The sequence below is a fragment of the Calonectris borealis genome, chromosome 1 (assembly GCF_964195595.1).
Source record: "Calonectris borealis chromosome 1, bCalBor7.hap1.2, whole genome shotgun sequence".
NCBI classification, from domain to species: Eukaryota; Metazoa; Chordata; class Aves; order Procellariiformes; family Procellariidae; genus Calonectris; species Calonectris borealis.
Window position 1 is genome coordinate 17976481 of NC_134312.1, and position 23264 is coordinate 17999744.

General features: G+C 35.7%; 1 protein-coding gene across 9 annotated transcripts in view; it reads left to right on the plus strand.

Annotated features, from left to right (window-relative positions):
* TBC1D22A (TBC1 domain family member 22A) overlaps nucleotides 1-23264 on the plus strand; it is a 184999-nt gene that overhangs the window by 89493 nt on the left and 72242 nt on the right. For 6 of the 9 annotated variants that reach the window (XM_075146097.1, XM_075146086.1, XM_075146114.1 and 3 more), the window contains one exon: nucleotides 13324-13451. In XM_075146097.1, the coding sequence (XP_075002198.1) occupies nucleotides 13324-13451 (128 nt within the window). Of the gene's footprint in view, nucleotides 1-13323; nucleotides 13452-17009; nucleotides 17037-19429; nucleotides 19531-23264 lie in introns of those variants that run through there. The other 3 variants (XR_012673024.1, XR_012673023.1, XM_075146151.1) reach the window with 2 other exon arrangements.

Genomic DNA, 23264 nt, shown 5'->3' on the forward strand with positions numbered 1-23264 from the left:
GTGCCCAGTCAGTACTATTGCATGAGACTATTCCATGCCAGATACAGGACGTTTGGCTCTCCTGAACTTCAGGAGGTTCCTATCAGCCATTCCTTCAGCCTGCCAAGGTCCCTCCCTGACTTTCAACATGTCAACGACTCCTCCCAATCTGGTATCATCCACAAACACAGAGAGTCCACTCTATGCCATCATTAGTTGTTAATAAAGGTGTTGCACAGTATTGTCCCCAGTATTGACCCCTGAGGGATGCCATTACTAATTAGCTGTCAACTGGACTTTGTATTGCTGATCACAACCCTTATAATACAGTGGTCCAGTTAAAGTTTTGGATAGTAAAAGATACATATCTTTCAATATTCTTAGGGCTGTTTCTTTTTGTCTAGAAGACTGCACTCAGTTACTTTCTTTTGCCAGAAAAATACACCAAAGTACATGTAAGATTGAAATAAAGTTTTAGTTGTTAGATAGGCAATGGTGGATGTGTAGTGCTGTCCTTTCATAAACTTTTAGATGCCTCAGGTAAGGGATCCTGACCTGGTTGGCTTTTTGATGGAATCACAACATAGTTTGATTAAACTATATGTTATTGTGCTTTACGCTTCTCCATTTCTTTTTGCTTTTGTGTTTTTGTACTGGGCCCGCTATACTGTAGCTAAAGGGAACTGTATGGTTTATAAGTTCAGTAACTTTGTTTTTAAAAAAGAAATCTCACGATCTATATTGACTGTAAATATCCTAAGTGCTAATTAAGGTCATTGTGGAAGAAAATAATATTCCTGTTGCTACTGTGTCACATTATTTTCTTGATGCTGGGTAACAGCATGGTGAAGAGAATCTTAACGTAATAAGTAGCTGCATGAATGGATGAAGCTTATACAGCTTGTTTGCTAGTCATAATGGGTTACCAGTCTATGAAAAGTGATGCTCGCCCTTCGGAGAATGTTAATGCATTATGTTAGTGATTCAAGCAACCTTCATTAACCCAGCCTTATGGATCACAGTTCCTCTCAAAGTAACTGTCCTTGTACGTACACTGCAGAACATTGCAGAAGACTTCAAACAGCCAAGCTACTTTGTTAATTTAATCATAATCTCAGTGTGCTTAAACTCCAGAAAATAATTTTGATGAATCATGTGTTTAATGGAATTTTCGAGTTTGTTAATAGAACATTGTTATAGACCAGATGGAATTTGAAGATAAAACATTATTCAATCTCGTTTATCTCCTTGTTATCATAATTCAGATTGTTCTAGGAGTTATACAAAAATATTGAGAGGGAGGATCAATAGATAGCTCAATAATATAAGGAATCTGTTAAAACTAATTATCTTTTCTGTTTCCTGTAATGTTAGTAGAGCTTTTCTGCTCTAAATCATGAACCATTTCTGATGGTTTGTAAAAGGTCACACTCATGTGGCATGCAGTCTTCCACTTTTGCTTCAGTGAGGCTTGCAAGCAAAGAAACATGGTGTAGGAATGCCAAAATTAATTCAGGATTTGTGTTTCCAGAATTTACAGATGTTTAGCATTTGGCTGGTTTCATGCTTGGGAGAGTCTCAGCTTCTTCAGTTTACTGTAAGACATCTGGTAATTATATTAGAGTTTGAGGTAGCCATTTGGAGAAGGCTGAGCATTTGTAGATAAAAGTAGTCTTGGGTTTTCATAAACATTGATAAAAGATGTTAAAATTGCGTGGCATTCTCTCTAAATTAGCAAGAAGGCAGTTCTAGAAAAAAAATAAAATAGCCTGTGTTAAATTTATTTTTTAATTATGTCGGCTTCTCATTAGCATTACAATAAACTATAAAGGCAGTATTGACGACTCAACTTAGTATAAATATTCTGCATCTTCTGTGAGGGTAAGTTTGGGAAGATTTTTTTCTATATCTTTTATAGAACAGCTCCTGGGGTTTGCATCTGTGTTCTGCACACCCCGATCTGTGCTTATGTTTTCTTGTAGTTAAATAAATTCTGTGTTAGTAGTGTTCCATATTCTTTCACCAGTAATCACCAACTTTATTGTAGAATTAGCCCTTGAATCTTAGTAACAAGAAATGGAAAAATAAAAATGTAGAAAATTATTTAAAAAAAAAAAAAGAAAGAAAAAAGCTTTTACTGTTGCTGTATATATTTTTCCCCTTCTTTTGAAAATGGAAATAATGGAAAAATATCTAAGAACATAAAAAGAGTGCTGCATTTTGACTTTCCCATAAGAAAGTTAATTTAGAATTCAGCTACATTTGTTAAAGGTTCAGCAATATTTCAGTATTTCTGCTGTGTCCACTGTGAGTGCATTTTCTGGTCGTCTGTGTTTTGCAGAGTTAACTACAGGTATTCTTACATATGATATTATAAATGGGACAATTTCTGGTTTATTTCCATTTTAATATTGTAAAAAAAAATTACAAATTTTTCAAGAGAAAAGGAAGTATTTTCAGTGCAAAATTAAAGTTGTTATATTTGAATTATTTTAAAGAATGATTGTTTTAATAAATACTACATAGTACTGTTTGGGAAAATATTTTTACGTATGCCTAGGTGCAGTTAAAATGTTTTTCACCTTTTAAAACCATGTTATATTAAGAATTTTACAAGTCCTATTTTTTTTATTGGTGCCATATTGTGTGTTTGTTTCATTCACTTCAAATGAAATACAAATTAGATAATGCATTTTGTTTTAGTGTTCTGAACAAATTAATCTTGGCTCCACTAATCATACTTTATTTACTTCTGTCTTGGTTGGTCAGTTGTCTGGAGTTCTGTAGATAATGCCACAAGTAAGGACTTGTAATAAAGTACTTGCATGTCATGGCATTAAATTTATACTTTGCATATATTTTTGCTATTTATGCACATAGAAATTTAAAATATGAATCTCTTGTATATATTTATACGTGTTGTCTGTATATATGTGCAGGTCAAGTTCTTCATGAAACAGTCAATTAAAAATGTTTCATTTTTGTATGTATTTGTTTATCCACAGTGAGAGAGGTTATTTAATTGCACCATTCTGTGTACTTCTCATGTTTTGAAATATTTGCTGTAGATGTGTCTAAAAGGTTGGTTGATATAATTCTTAATATTTATGTATCATGGTATGGTTTCTTATTTAATTGGCGATGCTTATAAAACATCCTTCATTAGAATAGGATTAGTTCTGGTGGTATTATCTGTTCCAATGTGTGAGTTGATTTGAGCTACGTGTTCTTTCTGGGCTGCTAAAGTTTTAAATGTCCAGACTTCACTCCTCTGAACGTTGAGCTGGTGTTTGGCATTCAGCAGGTTCTTGTCCCAAGAGATAAAGATGCCTATTCCTGTAGAACTGTCCATTGCTTCAAACACAAACCCACGTTTCATGGGTCTGCTCAAAACTTAGTTTGATATGATGAGTTAAGCCCAAAAAGTACTTAGCGAGACCTATTGAGTAGTTTTGATACTTCCATAGTTTCTAAGGGACATTCAGTTTCTGTGCTGATTGAACTTTTTAAACTGCAGAGAAAAATTATTTTGCTTGTTTAGGAAAATCTGAATCTCAAAAAGGCAAAATACCAACCAAGACTAATATATCGTCTTATTAAACAACGTACTAGTGTCCACTGTTCAATATACCGAGATAGACATAGATTAACTAATTTGTTTGGTTTTTAATTTGAATCTTGGGTGCTCATACAATGAACTGATGATTAACTGTGGTAATAGGTGACATTTGAACAATCTTCGTTACATATTCAAGTATTGAAGTATGGTTAAAGAATACTTGATTGTATGTGCAAAATTATGTTCATGTTTAATTATATTGTAAAGCATTGTACTGACACCTGTAATTTTGAACTAGGATTGTTTTGAAGTATCTGGAAGTATCTAATTGTAATAGTTGAAAAGACTGGTATTCTTTAACCATGCAGAAGCATTTTGAATTGGAAATGGAAACAGAATTTATTTAGACCTTACTGCTCCTGTTGAAAATTAGTGATTAAAATAAGGACCTTCTCTGTTGGTCCATCTTTATATGTCAGCTTGGTGCTGAAGTGATTAAAAAACTTGTAAGCATTTCATAATTGTTTTAATTAATTTGTGCCATAAAGCTATCTTTCATTTTAACAAAACCATCTTATTTAGCTCACTAGTAGTTATTTTTTATCTGATTTTATAGTTGTAATTACCGTATTATACTTTAATCCATTCTTAAGTGCTGCTCACTGGGCATTATAATTATTTAATATCGCTTTTAAATAATTTTTTTATGTTTTACTGTGGAGATTATATTTGTATGCTATCACAGAGTTCAGAGATCTTAGCAAGAGTTGAGATTGACTGTAAAATCATTTGTAAATTCCTGACCTCTGTAAGCACTTTAACTTTTAAATACCCAAAACTTACTATTTTCATGGCAAATTAAAAAAAACAAAAAGGGAAGAAAAAAAAAGTTTAACATGATGGGGAATTTAAAAAGCGTTAGGCATAAACCCTGTTATGAATGCACGCAGTTTTATTTAGAAGAACAGGCTACGGAAGTCCAGTGAATGGTACCTGGAAGTAGAAGTGTCTCATCAAACATATTTCTCACTACTGTTTGTTGCACTTTGAATATTAAGTTCGAGTTCCACCTGGAAACACAGATTGTATTTTTAACTTTTATCTAGAACGGTAGATCTTCCTTGATTGCTACTAACTGTTTTTCCTAATAATTTCCTCCATTTTGCGTTGGATGCCACATAATTGTTACTTGCATTTGATTCCCTGAGGCAAATAGGACTTCCCCCCTCCTTCCCTCCTTCCCTCCTTCCCTCCTTCCCTCCTTCCCTCCTTCCCTCCTTCCCTCCTTCCCTCCTTCCCTCCTTCCCTCCTTCCCTCCTTCCCTCCTTCCCTCCTTCCCTCCTTCCCTCCTTCCCTCCTTCCCTCCTTCCCTCCTTCCCTCCTTCCCTCCTTCCCTCCTTCCCTCCTTCCCTCCTTCCCTCCTTCCCTCCTTCCCTCCTTCCCTCCTTCCCTCCTTCCCTCCCTCCTTCCCTCCTTCCCTCCCTCCCTCCCTCCCTCCCTCCCTCCCTCCCTCCCTCCCTCTTTTGCTTTGGGATCAGCATCTTGGGCTTTTTAGTATTGGAATATCGGCCATATCTTTTGTGTATGAAGGTGATATTTCTCAGTCATAGCTACTAACTGTACATTTAGTGAGCTAGATTCAAATAGACCATTATTTCTAAATTGTAGGCCATGAGGAGAATATAATTTGGTAATATTTCTGGTTTTCTGCCAGTCATCTTTTAATTTTGTACAGGATTTTTCTTTTTTTTTTTTAAATGGTTTTATTATAATTCTTACAATGGATGATTTTAGCCAGACATAAAAAGCAAACTAATTCTGGAACAAGATATAATCAGCATGTAAATCTTTTACTCGGATCCCTACCGTTACTTGAGGCAGAATTGTATATCATAATGAGATCTTGTCTTCAAGTGCACGTCTGTGATCTTTTGAATGTCTTTTTCAGTCATCAGGAATTTCTTTTGCTATTAATGTATATTAAAGAAAATAAATATACATAACTAATAATAACTCATTGCTAAACTGTAGTCTTGACAGAATTACTTCTGTTCAGACTTTCATTAATTCAGGTTGGGAAGTTGTAAGCCTTAATCTGCGTCTGGCAACATCTGGTGTTGAGATTTTACTCCAAACTCTTGCCTTTGTCTCCCATAAACATACTGGCTTTGAACAACGTAGAAATGATTCAGGAAGAGAGAGAATGAAATACAAAATTGCTTTTGATAGGTAGAGTACTCAAAAAGAAAGCAGTCATTTACTGATGACAAAGCTCCTTCTTTTGGACAGCAAGGTTCAGTATGTGGGACTATAATTTTAAGGAAATGGCAATGTTTAAAGAATCCAGATGTAGTAGAAAAGATTCCAACATTTTGTTACTAGATTGACTGAATGGATAGTACACACGAGCTGGTGGTGGTGATGTTGCTTGTGGAGTCCCCAAATGAATGAATGAAGTTGCATGAACTGCTCCATGTTAATCAACTGTCTAGATTGGAGCAAAATGTGCTGCAAAATGGTGGAAGACAAGCATGGATGACCATATCTATATGGGGGCGGATGCGATCAAAGGGATGCTTGTTCCCTAGGGACATCTGGAAGCTTGCAGGCAATACTTATGAAAACCAGTTTTATGAAATGTTTGTGGTAAGTCAGACGTGAACCTTAAGCAGTCACTGCTTTTCAGGAGATTCTGGTCTCATGCATGCAAGCTTGCAGGGACAACCCTTGTGGATAACACGTTTTTTTCTAGTAAGCAGTGTTCCTCTAGATTATGTAGTTTATTTGTGTTACAAGACTGTCTTTTTTAATAGCTACCCACACTTTTAGAAAGTTCAGCTATGTAGAAATAAATGCCTACTATAGTACTGCATTAAGTAGAATAAAATCTAGTTGGTTGGTTGCTTTGCACGGTTAAGAAAACAGTACTAAAGTTTTGTAGATGGAAACTAGTACTTAGAAGCTGTCAGTCAAGTATCAAATCACAGCCTTATGAAGAAACTGGAAAAGAAATGTTAGTTTACACTATTTACTTAGATTGTACATAACATCTCATACTTGTAATGCGTTGGCCCATGAAAACTTTGCTGTAGTGAAGAAGTTGCAATATTGCACAAAGAGGGAAACATCATTGTTGCCTACTCAATATCACACAAATTGTGGCAGTGCAGTTTACTGGTTTTAATCTAATGGTCAGACAAATTCCAGGCTTGCAAGCACATCCCTTGTGAATGAATTTGAGATTAAACCATGTGAGTTTTTTTTTTTTTTAAAATTCATCCTTTTAATAATCAGTGGCAAAATTTAACTGATAATCTGATATCTCTAGTAAAAGGTAAATGTTTGCATGGTAATGTATGGGAGAAATCTGATCAACCATGAGGTAATGAAATGCCAAACATTGTAATGGTTTGACTTTTTGTCACAGGACATTTAAAAAAATTTAAATATGGATTTGCTATAATGTATGTTATGAAGCTTCATTATCACCATTAACTGTCAAATTGAGGAGTGAAGTCATAAATAATAATTACTACATTTGACCTAACATGGGATGAAAGGTGTCTGGATTTTAAACTAAACCAATTAAATTTTTTTCAAAACTGCTTCGTAAGGAAAAGAATAAATTCAATCAAATTCTTATCAAATTATGCAGCTGAAAACTTGCTGGATTTTTATCTTTCTTACCGATGAAGAAAAGACCGGAGGAGAAATGTGGATCATGCTGGTCTATTAATCAGTTTTTAAAAGGTGTCTGGAAAGATGTTAAGTTGTATTTAATAGCAGTAAAATAGTGACTGAAGACATTGAGTATCTCTGAAGTAATTCTTAGTTATGCATAGTAGTTCTGTCTGTGCTACACTCCTCCATAAGTTTATTACCAGTCAAAGAAATATTTGTCTGTTTGTTTTAAAAAACTTCTTGTCATTGTTAGATTCATATTTTCATACAGGGAACCTTCCAAAAGAGTCATTAGAGAATTAAAAGAAAGGCAGGCTCCTATGTTAATACTGCAAGAGACACTATGTATATTTAAAATGAAAGGGGTTTAAGTTTTGAAACAATGGTTCTTCTGGGTGTCACGCTTTCTTGTTAGGTGCCTGTGTTATTATCTCTAAGTTTATAGATTATGATTGTTTATTTATGTATTTGCAATGTCAGTTGTTTTTAAAAATAACAAGGTGACTAATTAAAAAATGAAGAGAATTAGACGGCGGAGATTGTCATCTGTAGTAGATGGGGAAGTTGTTTTCTGAAATGTATCATCCCTTCATGCTGTTTGCTTTCTTCGTCTCATCCTCCATTATGTTAGTCTCTGAATGATTAGTCTATAATGCTTGCCTTTATTGGCATGGTCCAGAAAGAAGATAATCCTGCTAGAGTGCCATTGGAAAACAAGAGCGCTAGCATATTTCTATAGCATGTTTTCCTATGTTGAGGAGCAATGCACAAACATCACTCTGCGTGTGAATGGCAGTGCCAGTAAGCCTCTGTGGCAAAGGTTGGCTCATTATTTTACTGTTCATTTTGGATTGGTACCAGAGGAGTTACTCTTGTAGCTCGTGTATGCTCTTCAAGAAGAATTGTGTGGCTTTTCATGAGAAATACACACTTTTCTTCCTTTTGTTGAACTAAAAGGCCTATTTATCAGAGATTCTTAGCTTAACTGCATTTCAGATAATTTTTAACAATTAGTGCTTTTTATATTTACAATGAAATATGTATAAAGTATTGTTAAAATGGAGTTAAAAATGAAGTGCCCCGGGTATGAAATATGCATAAAAAATGAACTTTAAATAATTTTCAAAAGTGTCAAAGCTAGGTCTAAAGTCAAACATCACGAAAGATTGCTAGGGTTGATAGGAATCTTTAAATAAAGGTCAACACCAAAAAGCTAATATTCTGAAGTAATAAATTATACAGGTGGATGCGGTGGCACCATGCTGTGCCACTGTAATTTGGCAATTAATGCATAATTTTACTATTGTTTGGCGGTTCCTCTTTGTTTATATGTAAACTTTCCTAGGCACTCATTCTGACAGTATACCCCAGTCAGGACAGCAGTTAAGTCAGTGCTTTAGTACAGGTTATTTCTGTCCTTACCTGTGGCTTTAGTTTGTGACTCTGTAGTCACATACAACTTTAATTCTGAAATCAGTAAAACAGCATGAAAAGCTGACATTAAACATTAACAATAAATATTTTATATGTATAGGTCCTTCTGCCATAAGAAGCATCTGTTTAAAGTGGCTAAATGCGATCATTCAATCTAATATATCCAATAAGTGCATTTATTAAATTATAAATAGTTATAAATGCTTTTTATGTACAAAATACATATTTTTGGCAGTATGCTACTTTGGAATGCATCTGTATAATGTATTTTATTCTTGAATCAGAAGACTTGCTTCACCAAAACTTTATATAGAGATTTATTGAAAGTATTGGGAAACTTATTAAATGTAATTCTTCTTTCTTTTCAATTTTGATAAAAGAACTATCTTTTTTTAAAACTGTAAAATAATTTTACTACCAGAAACTGCAATAGAAGTATTTTTTATAAAATACTTGAAGTCTGAAAGCTGACAGTAATTATATATCTTGCTTCTTCATTGCACACATGTACTTACTTTCATTGAAATGGAAAATTTAAATTTAGTTTATGACTGTCCAAATTACCTTTATCAGCAAAATAGCCTCTACTTACAATTACTTACAGAGTAGGAAGAATTAGCTTTTTTAGTCAATGCATCTTCTATTCCAGTCTTGCATCAATTATACAATATAATGCACAGAGTTTAGTAGTCTATTTTTCAACTTGTTTAGACTGGAAAGCAACTTTCAAGAAATTCATTATGCCTGTTAATAACTGTAGTTGAAATATCACAACTGGCACAATTTATTGTTCTTCATTACTTACTTTCAATGGCTGCAAGGAACCAAATGAAATTTGTTTCTGCTGTGTGAAGAACAAAAATGTTTGCGAGTTAGTAACTTCAGTTAGAAAATAAACTGACTTTTTTTGCATCCTGCTTGATGTCGTGGATTATCTAATTATAATAGTCTGCAATATAGGTAACTGTGACATTTAAAAAATAAATTTAACATAGTATCTCACATCAGTATTTTTAACTTGCAGCTAAATTTGCCTAGAGCAAAGGCAGACACACGGTAGTAACTCTGTACTTGTCCTGAATAACTAACCTAATAACAGTGTGCTGGGTGAAGAACTGGCTGAAGGGCAGGGCTCAAAGGGTTGTGGTGAATGGGGCTACATCTGACTGGCAACTGGCCACCAGCGGTGTTTCTCAGGGTTTGGTTCTAGGGCTAGTTCTATTCAATATTTTTATCAATGATCTGGATGCACCAGCTGAATGCACCATTAGCAAGTTTGCTGATGATACCAAACTGGGAGGTGCTGTTGACTCTCTTAAGGGATGAGATGCCTTGCAGAGGGATCTGGATAGATTGAAGCATTGGGCAATCATCAGTGATTTATTTAACATTTGAAAATTTAACAAGTCGAAATGCCGGATTCTGCACCTGGGATGGAGTAACACCAGGCCCAAGTATAGACTGGGAGAGGAGTGGCTGGAGAGCAGCCCCGCAGAAAGGGATCTGGGGGTGCTGGCTGACAGCAGGCTCAATAGGAGTCAGCAGTGTGCCCTGGCAGCCCGGAGGGCAAACCACATCCTGGGGTGCATCCAACACAGTATAACCCGCAGGTCCAAAGAGGTGATTATCCTGCTGCATTCAGCGTTGGTGCAGCCTCACCTGGAGTACTGTGTGCAGTTCTGGGCTCCACAATTTAAGAAGGATGTGAAGTCCTTGAATGCGTCCAGAGGAGGGCAACAAAGCTGGTGAAAGGGCTGGAAGGAATGTTCTATGAGGAGCGGCTAAGGACTTTGGGCTTGTCTAGTCTGAAGAAAAGGAGGCTGAGGGGCAACCTCATTTCTCTCTACAGCTTCCTGAGGAGGGGAAGTGGAGATGGAGGTGCAGATCTCTTCTCCCTGGTACCCAGTGATAGGACACATGGGAATGGCTAAAAGCTGCGCCAGGGGAGGTTTACACTTGACATTAGGAAACATTTCTTTACCGAGAGGGTGGTCATACACTGGAACAGGCTTCCTAGAGAGGTGGTCAATGCCCCAAGCCTGTCAGTGTTTAAGGGGCATTTGGACAATGCTCTTAACAACATGCTTTAACTTTTGGTCAGCCCTGAATTGGTCAGGCAGTTGGATTAGATGATCGTTGTTCTATTCTGTTCTAACTGTTTAGAAGTTAGAGGCATGCAAGGCCTCTGTGTGGAAAACAAAAATACAGAGGCTTCTAAAGCTGATACTGTCTTCAAAATGTGGACTTCTGCATATAAACTGCCTTGTTTCATTTTTAAGCCTATTTTTCTAAGGTTGCAAAACATAGGTGGTTACCACATCTGTCTTCTCCTTCCAATAACTTTTCAAGCTGAGGACTTGCTTCATCAGCGTTTTACAGAGGAAGTCTCCGCTGTGCAGAATTCCATGAGTTTTATAAAGCTCATTTGTTGATTATTTAAAACAAACAAACAAAACAAACCAAACAAAAAAAAAAACAAAACCAAAAACAGTGACCCTGATTAGCAGTGCTGCTGAGGAAGGGCTGCAGAGTAAGCCCGAGAGGTTGCTGTTGTGTTTGGAGTACTGGCTAGGTACTCGTTGCACAGGTTGCTCACTTTATGCAGAGCTCAGAACTAGCCTTGATGTTGACTGTTGTCTCTCTTCCAGCTGGGGCAGCTGATGAGTTTTGCAGAAGACCTGGGAAAGAAGGGTGTGCAGGTGATGGGAGGAGGTTTGTAGAGGAAGGAAGAAGATTAGTCACAGGGTCTTGAGACTGGAAGGCAGAGGCTATTTTGGGTAGTGGAAAATCCATCACAAAGCTCTCATGTAATTTTAGAAACATCGACAATATGTAGGCACAATATACAGTGGTAATGTACACATAATGATAGAGAAGGAGAGGGGTTATCCAGGACTTGATGACATCACTTAAAAGAGCACAAGTTCATTACCTCTCCACCCTCATTCTCTACCTTTTCACATCCTATAGTAGCAGTTCAGTCTATTGTATAGCAGAAGTATCTAATTAGCTGGTTAGTGTTATACATAGAAAAGAAATTAATAATTTAAAGATTCACACATCTTTATATATAGCTATGACTTTAAAAAGTTCCCAGGAGAGATAGCAGATAGTTTCAAGATGTGCATATATCTTGATATGACTTTAGGAACATAGATACAAGGTCTGCTGAAGAGTGCTTTAGCCACAGATAGATAGGGGCTGAAGAGTTCCATGGAGAAATACTAGTGCTCTATACATTTCCATGGGTATTTGTTTTCAGACACCACTGGAGAACGGGATTTGTGATAGGTGAACCTTTGGTGTAATGTGTTGTGACTGGTCTTATTTTTAAAAAAGCTCACTGTTGATTGTTTTTAAAATCTAACAAATTTCTACTTCTTGCTTCCATATTGAAACAACTGTATCATATTGGCTGACACTTCATATAGTCACAAATACATCTTGAGAAAAAAAAATATTTGAATAACTTCAGTCTATATTATAATTTAGTATAATTTAACTTCTGCTACCTTAATCTTTAGGTAACGTTTCTTGTAACAGTGCTACCATACTCTTGGGATTACTTTTTTTGTTCATTTAGTATTTTAGTGCCTTTTTAGATCTTTCTGAGAAATGTGAAATTTGTAAGATCAGCACGTACTCATTGTTTTAGCTGACAATAAACTTCTGTGAATGTGGATGAAGGATGATCTGGATAGCAAAATCTCCCAAGAATGTATTTGTAAATACTGAAAGACAGTAGGAATGTCTTATTTAGGCTTTAACAACGACTTTTGTCCTAAACTTATCCAAAGTAAGATTTTAGCGTTTCTGCAGTATTTGTCATATACACCATGCCATGTCATACTTGAGCCTGTTAGCTAAAACCTGTTAACAGAATGTCTGTGATCCTTTTTGGAGGAAATTCTGCTAAATATATAAAAGCCATGTAGTAGATTAGTTCTATTAGCTCTAGCAATAACCCATGCAAGTGATTATCACAGCTTTCAAATAGTAAACATGCTACAATAAACACAGTGTGTATGTGTGTGTTCTAAACAGCTTTAGAAACTGTTGATTTGTACTAGTTTTTGTTTGTATTTATTTGTTATACTAAGAAATTATTTAAGCTGCAAATTACTTAAATTTGCTCACTGTATTTCCTACACATTAATCTCACTTTTTTTTTTGTCTCAAGTGAATGCAACCTTTACATCTACTTTCCTTATATTTCTTTGCTTTGTTAATTTAATGTTGTCTTCTTTTTATTATTGGAATAATTATTTTTGGAAGCCCTTATGTTATTTGCAAACCTTGTTTCTTATAGTCTTGCCCCAAATAATTTGTAGCCTAAGAAATTAGTGAGGATATATGTATCTAATCATTTCACTTTATAACTTTGTATATGTTTTGTGGTATATTGTAAAGCTCTGACCTTAATCTTTTCTTAAGATAGCACAACTGAGAGCAGTTATTTAAGCCATCTAGAGGCAGAAAAATAAATCCAATGTAATGTTTAACTAGTCATTTCTATTTTGGGGATTTTCATTCAGTTGCAAGAGTTTGCATGCGCCACTACATTTTATTTGCTTGGGATCAGAGGAGTATTTTATTTTTTCAAACAGTGCGTTTGATACTGAAGGACTTCAGAAAAGTTGCAGTAAAATGTCTGTTTATTCTGTCTTCAGAACAAGTTCATAGGCACTTGGATCAGCATGAGGTGAAATACTTGCAATTTGCCTTCCGTTGGATGAATAACTTGCTGATGAGAGAAGTCCCTTTACGGTGTACCATCAGGTTATGGGACACATACCAAGTAAGTACTTTTTTTAAACCTCTGTAAGTCTGATAGTGTGTTTTGGATGTGCCAGTATGTTCTTGTGTGGTTTTTGTTGAACCTTTTGTTTTAGTGTCATCTGAGAATCATCGTAATAAGAGAAAAAGCCTTCAGGGGTCATTACTACTTAGAAACATTTAATGTCTTCAGTCTTTTTGCCCTTCAAAACCAAGCACTTGATGTCATGATAATTTATAGTAGTAAAATGAACACTCACGCAAAGCATGGGTTAGTGTCAATACTCCCTTCTGTCTCTTCAGAGAAGCAGAACATTGAATTGTGCTTAATCAATGCCCTCCATCAATTCCGAATTCCGGGCTTCTTACTGCCCATCTGCTTAACTACTCAATCCAATACTAGCTTCCAGTCTCCAGTTCTCAGCATTCATCCTTCTGTCATGTATTCTGTCTTATTGTTTGTCCGGACAAAACTCCTTTTGTTACTGACCTCTAGTTGAGATAATTATTTTTCCTCAATAATTTTTTGCTTGATTGTCAAGTGAGGGAATTGATATCGGAGAAAAACTGTTTACCCGTTCTTAGTTCTGTTACTTGATATTCCAGTAGGTTCTGGTTGCAATTTTTAACTATTTATTTAAACAATATGCCCTTATCTATTATCTTTGTTGTGAAGTTAATGGGGGAAAAAAAAAGGAAAAAAAAAAAATTTAAATTCCATAAAAGTTTTTAACTGAATTAGTTTAGTAAATGTGGGAATAACTCATAATTTATAATGTCTCATAAAGAGATGTAACATCTTTAAATATCAGTGTATTTACATCTGCTCATTATGTAGCAATGTTTGGTTAGCTTCATAGACTTTAATGTTAGAATGTCCATTTAGACCATTTATTCAGACCTCTAATAGCGGGTTAAGAATTGCTTGCTATTCATTTAATGAGTCCAGTAAGTTGTTTCAGTGAAGTGTATTTTGTAGAATGGTATCCAAATCTGGTAAGAAAATGTTAAGAAATGAGGGACCTCTCACTTCTACTGTTAATCTCTCCTAAGAGATGGTATCCTTGCAGGTTTTATTTGGTTGTTTGTCTTCAACAAATTTCTGAATTTAATTTGGCTGTTGTATCCATCTGGGGTCCTTTTATCTCCTTTGTCTCATTATAACATCTGTTATTCATCTTTATATCTGTTATTACCTTCCAGTGGAAAATATGTATTCTTTATAAGATCTTTCTGATAAATTGAAAGAATGAGCTATTCAAATACTTCACTGTAGCTAATTTCTCTTGTTTTGAATAATTTTTGTTGCTATTGCTACAGCATTTCTAACTCCTGGAGGTTTTTTTTACTATACTAACTGTAGCACTGCATTTGGTATTTGATGATTAGTCTCATCAATGTGCTAAAATTATGTAAAAGCTCTTCCTTAATACAGCTAACCACCCATATGTGTCCAAGGAATAGCAGTTTTTGCCAAAACTTCAAACTTCACTTTGAGCTCATCTGTGAGCTATGATTCTACAATAATGTTGAGGCATCTCTTTTGAAGACCCAAGCATGTGGTTATTTCTCAAACTAACTGTTGCCATGCTGAAAGCACAGCATTTCTCATTGCCAGTCCATAGGCACCTGTCAGGTTACACTTCAGTGGGATCTTTATCCATAGTAAGTGGTTCTGATTATTTAATTCCAATTTTGAGCAAATTCTGCTGTACTACAGTAGTTCTCTATAATATTTAAAAGCTTAATACTTTTGTATTTACATGGGATTTCCAAGTGTATCTTTTAAGTGAAAGTTTCTTATACCTAAATACCTAAATGGGATTCTTCTACCTAAGTGGGATTATGTTTGTATATTAAACATGCTTAAGGAGTAATTCTGTGTTTTGACTCAGCAGGTGCAGCAGATCTGTACTGTTTTCTAGGTTTTGTTATTTAGCAGACTGTTCCGTGTGCACTTCTTGGTGAATAGTGTATTTAAAACCAATAAGGATATCTTAATATAGACAGTCACCTATATTGCCAACCCTTTTTTGAAACAACCTCAAGCAATTCCATAAGTTGCTTATCAGATTTCAGTTGTGCTTACACCAAATTTATTATCAACCTATAATATGGGCCTTATCAACCTGATAATATGGATAATAAATGCAGTGAACCTACAAGAGCCAGTAAAGTTTGTGCAAAGTTTTTGCTGAAGTGTTAAGCAATAACATTATAGATTTTTACACAAATAACTTGTCACTAAGCCAATCCATTGCATATGATTTCTAACTTAATCTTTTACAACTGTATCAGCAGTGCTGTTTTCCAAATGGAAAACACACTTTAGAGGTGGAATTTGTTCGGTTAGTTTTATCTTCTCATTCATATTTTGAACTGTAAAGCCTGCTGTAGGCTAAAATGTCATTTAGAGATTCATTGGTAAAGAAGTTTTTCAGAGGGTCTAGCTATGGATGGACCTGTGGTGTTGGATTTGAAAGAGAGATGTAAAATTAATAAAGGCAGAAATATAATAGAGGATCTTATTTTTGAAAGCAATGCAGCTTTCTAGATACAGAGGGAAGGACCAATCCTACTAATAATTGTAAGGGCCTGGATAGATGCTTAACTGCTTTTCTCACTGTACTCAAAGGCTGATGATGCTGTTATCAGGCTTTCTTTTGCTACCTAATGTGTCCTAAAGCAGGAAAGTAAGAAAACATGGGGATTCTCCTTAGATTTCCACACCTATGCCTTCTGCTGTTTTAGTGGCTACTCGGGATGTGCATGTACTGACTTTTTCCCCCCGATATTCTTGAACTACTGTAAATAGAAATGCCTTCAACTGCAGTATAAGTTCAGAGGGAAGGTGAACTAATCATGTTGCAATGTCATGTTAGCCACAGCATGGACTACAGGCATCCCTACACTGCTGATGTGAGGGCTTTTGCTTAGACTCTACCTACCTTACAGCTCTCGGGAAGGGATGGGGCATTTTGCAAGGCACTGTTTACAGGCAGCTCTAGTCCCAGTGCGCGGCATGATTTGGGAATGGCATAGGAGCGGTGCCAGAGGAGGGTCAGGACAGGTGGGACAGTCAGATTCCTTTATGTAGAAGGAATGGGAAGACAGGCGGGACTGTCGGATTCCTTCATGTCTGCACCAGGAGTGCGTTCTGGCTCCCCCATTTCCTGCAGAAATCCCGGGTGGATGGTGGATGGCCTCCCTCCCCTCCCAAGGATTAGAGAACAGTGGCGTCTCTTGAAAGAGGGGATCCTGCTGCTGATGTTTTCACAGAAAAATGTTCTGTCTCCTTTGTCTTCCCCTCTCCCATCAAAGCTGAAATAATGCCTTGTCTCGCTGAGCTGCACATTTTCCTCTGCTTGCAGTGGGAAGATAAATGTTGTGCTGTCTCCAGCTCAAATTCCAGACTGGTCATTCTCAGAGCAGGCCCCATTTTCTCATGAACTGCAACGGGGGGGTTTCAGGGGAATGACAGCACACTTAAATAGTCTGCTGTTATGTATTTTCTAGCATGATAGATAACTGTTGTTGTCTGAAGTTAGAACCGCATTCTGTCTCTCAAAATTTGTTGCAGTTCTTCCATTGACTTCGATGAGAATAGGATCGGACACTTAAATGATGTCCATCTCTGTCTTGGTATGTACGGTAGCAAAGGTACTCTAGCTGGTGTCATATTTTCTATCTAGTTTAATTTAGGATTCATCAGTCATTTGTTAGGCTCTGTGAAGTAAATCATTGAACATGTAATCCAAAATACCTGCACCTGAGAAGACAAATTTGGAAAGGTTCCCAAATCCTCACTTCAGTAAATACACTGGTATTCTGTAACTGTATCTATGAAATCCACTAAAATATATCACTGTCTTCTGTAGCAGAATTTTGTAAAGTAGAAAAATTAAAGAGATTATGTACCTTGCTTACAAAGGATACATTGTGAGAGCTTCTTAGCCATAAATATTTAGTTTGGTTTATTCTTTAACCTGAATTGCATTTTAAAGAGAATGAATTATCCCACTTTTTCACTTGATTCAGAATTTGCTACTGTTGTTTTTTTGTTGTTTTTTTTTAGAGAGAAATGCTGTAAATATCTTGTAAATTCTTTCAAAATAGAAATTGCTTGTTAAGTTACACCCAAGACACTCAAATTTTAACTCTGTAGAACTGATTAATATGAATGTTTATAGACTCTGTCAAGTGTGAAAGATTCCACAAACCAAAATAGTGTAACATAAAACTTCAATTTTATCTTTTTATTATCTCTTGCCTTTTTATTTTACATTTTGTCATCTTTTTTGGCATAAAGGATTGGTAAAATGAGACAGCATGATGGCTGAATTATTCAGGATATATAAGTGTTTAACATATTTCTATGGACTTATGAGATGCAAGTTAGTTTTTTATTTGTTCCTTGCCAAAAGGGCATTTTGACACTAACTTAAAGATTGCTTTGTGTATTTGAAACTGACTTTTGTTGGCTTCTCACTCTGACTTAAAAGATTCAACATATTGTATTAGAAATGGTGCGGATATCTCCATGATGACTGTCTGTGCTGTTCTACTCTAGAAAAATATTTTAAATGTTTACCATCAAAACCTCAGAAAGTATCCTTGCTTCAGTTTAAGACATATTATTGAAGTTTGCATCAAGTTTTTATTTTGGTTTATTTTATTTCTTAAAATGTGTGTTGTCCTTGAGGCACTTTTAAGATCCACTGTGTTTATGTAGCTGCGTACTTCTCTTTTGGGAGCAGGAGGAAGCAATGCCATTACAGTGATGGCATCCATTCTAAACTCTTCATCCTTGACTAGAAATGGCAATACAGGTCTTGAACATCAGTGGTTGTATACCAATACTTAGAGCAGAACAGTGTTTAGTTTTAACTATCACTATTTTTGAACTGCTTCAATACTGAGTTCAAAACTACATTTGATTTCTGGGCAGTTTGGAGCTGGAAGGAAGTCTTTAACAATGCCATCAAATCATCCTATACAAGATAACATCCTGACTACTGTTTTAAATAAGATAAGAATTTTCATTGGCATATAAGTGCTTAATTTTATTTACTTTTCGTGTAGAATGGAGTGTGTGTATTTTTCATTATAGTGTTTTCCTTCTGGTCTGATGTTCTTACATAAATTACCTCTTTGTACTTTCTTCTGTGCAGTGATTTCTCTGTGTAAGTAACTCTGTAGTAGTACCTAATTCGCAGAAGAGACACTGACACAAGTTCCATAACTAAAAACTTGCTCAGGAAAAAAAAAAAAAAAAAGAAAATGAAAAATGAGCAAAATTGTGGCAGCTATGTATGTAAGTCTTCAATTTTAAATACATGGTGGCAAGTGCCATGTGAATGTTTAGAGTTCAAGTGTACAGCCTAATATTTTCTCCTGCCAGGAAACCTTTTTGTTTAGTACCATTTAGCTGATTGCTGTATTGCCAGCTCACCGGAAGGCTGATGTAGCTGAAATGAGTCACATACTCAGACTCATGGAATACACCGCGAACAGGCAGGTGAGATAGGTACTGTTTACAGTGCCCTGGTGTCGTACTTTACAGCTTTACCCTATTCTTGTGTGAGGAAAACTTGAGTGTTACCAAGGTATCTTAAGGCTTATCATGGAAAATAAATGCAAATTAAAGCATATAATCCTACCACGTAAAATGCAAAACAGTTACAAAGATTTACAAAAGGTATAGGAAAAAGCAAATAATAACCCTGATAGAATTTGATAATACTGGTGAGTTGATTTACTCTCTCACTGCTGAAATAGGTTTTTCTCCTAGTTCCTGTTACCTCCTGCTCCTTGGCAGTATCTGTTAGTTTTCTTCAGATTAGCCCACTGAGGGGGCTGATGAGTACCACAGCCAGTGCAAGGGAGAGAGGATGAGAGAGCAGAGCTGTGATTTGAACGCTAGTGTTAAATCAGAATGATTGCTTGTCCATTTCCAGCTTATTTGCTGTCTTTTCCTAAGAAGATTTTCTTTCTTGGTAGATAGTACATTTCTCAGGTTGCATCCATTAGACAAACTTCAATAGAGAGCGCCCATTGCTGGTGGAACATACTGACTTATGCCTTTTCCTGAAGTCCTGCAGGTGGGTCCAGAAAAATGTATTTTTTCTTTCTTGAAATTTAATCTTTCTTCGTCATCCAGGAGATTGATGCTTCCTTTGCTCAAAAGAAATATTATTTCATTTTTCTGGAAAATGTAAGTGTGTCTTCATTAAACCAAGTAGTATCACATGTACTTGACCAGCCATCTATATCCTTTCGTTCTTCAAGGAGGGATGAAGTTTATTTTCCCTTTCTTTGATTTAGTGTTCATTTTTATTGTCATGTATCTCATGTTGGACCTCATATACTCTATTAACCAATATGATAACAGACATCTTTCTTTGCCATTTATTTATGTAGCTCATTACTAGCTTTTGATCATGGGGATTTTGTTTAAACGAAGATATCTAATGTTATATTTTAATAAACAACATTGGTATGATTTTCCAGAAGTGCTGAGGACCCAAAAATCTTATTGAAGCTCATGAAAAACTGCCGAAGCATAGGTTTTGTCTTTATCCAAATGGAAAAGTAGAGGTCTAACTCTAGGGACATATTAAAATAAAAGTTTGGTTACAGAAATTGTAAGACCACCACCTCCCGCAAAAAAACCCCAAAACAACTAAAAACAAAACAAAACAAACAGAGAGAGGAAGAGGGGAAAAAGGTTACATGTAATAACGTTATTTGTCTGGCCGTCAGTCATTTAAACTTAAGAAATGTTCAAAAATTCAGTTATAGTTTTTCCTGTGTTTCCATTTTTTACATAGACTCAATCAGAGATTTTGATTCCCTGAACATGAGAATGATTTAAGTTTGTTTTTCAGCAGAGTTGTCTTGTGATTAGTATTTATTTAAAAAAAAAAAAATCAATTAAAGTTGAAACAGGAGTGCATTTCTTAACAGACACCAGAGAATCTATACAAGAAAGATATTATTACTACTCTTCTCAATCAAAGCCTTAAGCTACCTGAGACAAGAGACTCAAAATACATCTACTGAAAGCAGATTTAATTGTTTATGGCCAGGAATATTTTTCTTTTTATGGCATTTCTAACATCTCTTTTCCATATTGAGTCCATGATATTAAGTAGATGATTGTTCTCATCCTTTTCTTCAGCAGCACCATAAGACCCTCTCACTGTCCCAGTGGTCTGGTCTTTTTTCTTTTTTTAAACAAAGCATGGTTTGGACCATAAAGATCCTTGAACCAGGCTAGGTTAAGTGGACAAACATTTAGAGTGAGAGCAAAAGAGTGGGGAAGGTACAGTTTGATACACCCTTCTATCTTCTACTACTCAGAAGCTTTATTATATCACTATCTGTTATACATTTAAAAAAAAATGCCCATTGAGTATTATTAAATATGTATCTAACTGTTTTAAAATATACTGCTTAAAACATCCTGTGGCAGTGATTTTTTGCAATTTCTTTATGCAGTGTGAAAAGAAATTCTCCTTTGATTTAACAAAAGATTCTTTTGAATTCACTTCCACTTATTTCTTTGATTATGAGAAATTGTGTCAAATCATTCTTTATTCACTTTTTACCCATCACCTGTTTCAAAACTGTTTTCAATCTCTGTATGCAATCACTCCTTTTCCAAGCTGAAAATGTCTGTACTTATAGAAGCCATTTCTTGCACTTTTTGTGCTTAACTTTTTTCTCTGTAGTCTTTATAGTTTTACTATAAATTTTATTTTTGCCATATACTGAATGGAAACTTCTTCAAGAGATGAGCACACCATTAGAATGAGATGAAGTTGTTTTCTATTTCTTTCTTTATTTCTGTATTTATAATTTCTCGTGGCTTTGCTCCTGTTGAATACGAGTGCTTTCAGGTAACTGTTCGTAGTTAATCCAGCTTGTCTGAGTGGTTAATGTCAAGGACAACATCAGGTATGTACGCTTTGCAGTGTTTTTCCCTACGTGTGTATATCCAGGCTGAATTTCTCTTGCCATTTTATTATTCAGTGACACAACAGCTCTTTGCAACTTTTTGCAGCCAGCTTTACTTTTTACTAGTAAAAGCTATCCTGAATAATTTTGCATTTCTACCAAACTATTCTTTTTCAAGACCACTTAGTAATTTAGTAATCAACACAGATCCTGTTCTGTTATTTTTGTCCTTTTAAATGAACACTTTCTCTCTTGTTCGACAACAACTTAATTTTAGAGTCTTGCTTACTGACCTTGGTAAAACTGACTGGACATCTGAATATGTAATATCCAATTACTAACACGTGGGTAGGATCATGCCTTTAAGGTTTCTAGGCATTTGTCAATTTGATTGAAACTGGCCAGTGGGTTAAACGTTGCTGGAGTAGGGGAGTCAAACGTAGTGGGATATAACCTTTCCTGCCCAGACATAAAATGTGAATATGAAAGTTTAATTTTCTTAGGAAATAAAGGTAAAAATACTGTGTGACTTGTTAGTGACTCTTCTTGCCCACCTGGGTCAGAGAAACCAGCTCCTGGATTCAAAAGCATCAGCGGCCTCTGGAGCCTGTATTCATGTCATACCTCTCCCTTTGATTCTGCCACCTCTTGTTTTCTCTTGGGGATTTTTTTTTTTAGCGTCCTACCTGAGAGCTGGAATTCAGCGTCCTGCTATTACTGAACCCAGCCTTGATCTCACCCACTTTCACTATAATTCAAGAACACGTTTTCACATTGTTTTCTTTAAAAGTAGATTTAAAAGTATGATTTAAATCAAATTTAGTTCATGGACACCGTAGAAAAATGATGTGAACACATGAGAGGAGGACTTTCACTTGCAAGACTGGCAATCTAAACATGTTCTTGTTTAAACAAAACATCCGTATTCTAACTCTGCATTTCTTTGGAAGCTTCTAGAGCCTTTTGTGTTCAGCAAATCAGTATTTTCCCTTATGTCAGTAGACTCCTGATACATAAAGCTTCCCTTCAACTTGAGCAATTGAAAAGGTTTTATACTTTTCAAATCTTTGTCAGGCAACTGACTGTCATCACTTTCTACCACATGGTTAGTTATCTTCTGGGATAACTTTGTTGCCAAGGCAACCTCCCACTGACAAGAGTTGTGCTCATTAGGACTTTATTGTGGCAGGCAATTATATTTCAGTGGTGTAGCACTGAAGTCAGTGACCTCTTATTGTTCATCTGTGCTAACTGCAATCTGAAATAACATAAAACTCAAAGAAAAGAAGGTAAGAATGTTAGTCAAAAAAAGAACTGGACTGCTTTATCTTGAACTGTATATATAAGTTTAATGTACAATCTTTAAAGTGCATGAGGATTATGTGCACAATGGAGAAAAAACAAGTTTCTTAAACAATAATTCAGCTTTCAACGTGACCTTAAAATACACTCATTCACATTCATATAAGCTCTCAGGTTTTCTCCTAGAAAAGAAGAAAGCCTAATGCTATTTGTAGAATTAGAATGATGTGTATATATGATAGGTACTCTTTTATTGACCATCCAGGTCTAGTTTGTTAGTTGTTCCTATTTATTTTGCCGTTTCTTATTGAGAGACAGGGTTCCCAAATTCCCAGTGAAAGCAGAGTAAGCGGGTCCTGACTTTGAGCTGGACCACAGTCTTGCACAGAGCAGTGTGCACATTCACATCTCACACTGTCATCTGCAGTTATGTATCCTCACTTCCCCCATCCTGTCTTGTGTGTTTTGCCTCAACAAAGATTTTAAAAAAAGTTAACTTTCTTCCTCCATCAAATAAAATCAGCTTTATACCTGTGCCAGGCCCTTACTTCTCCTAATTGGGATCTTCACCGTA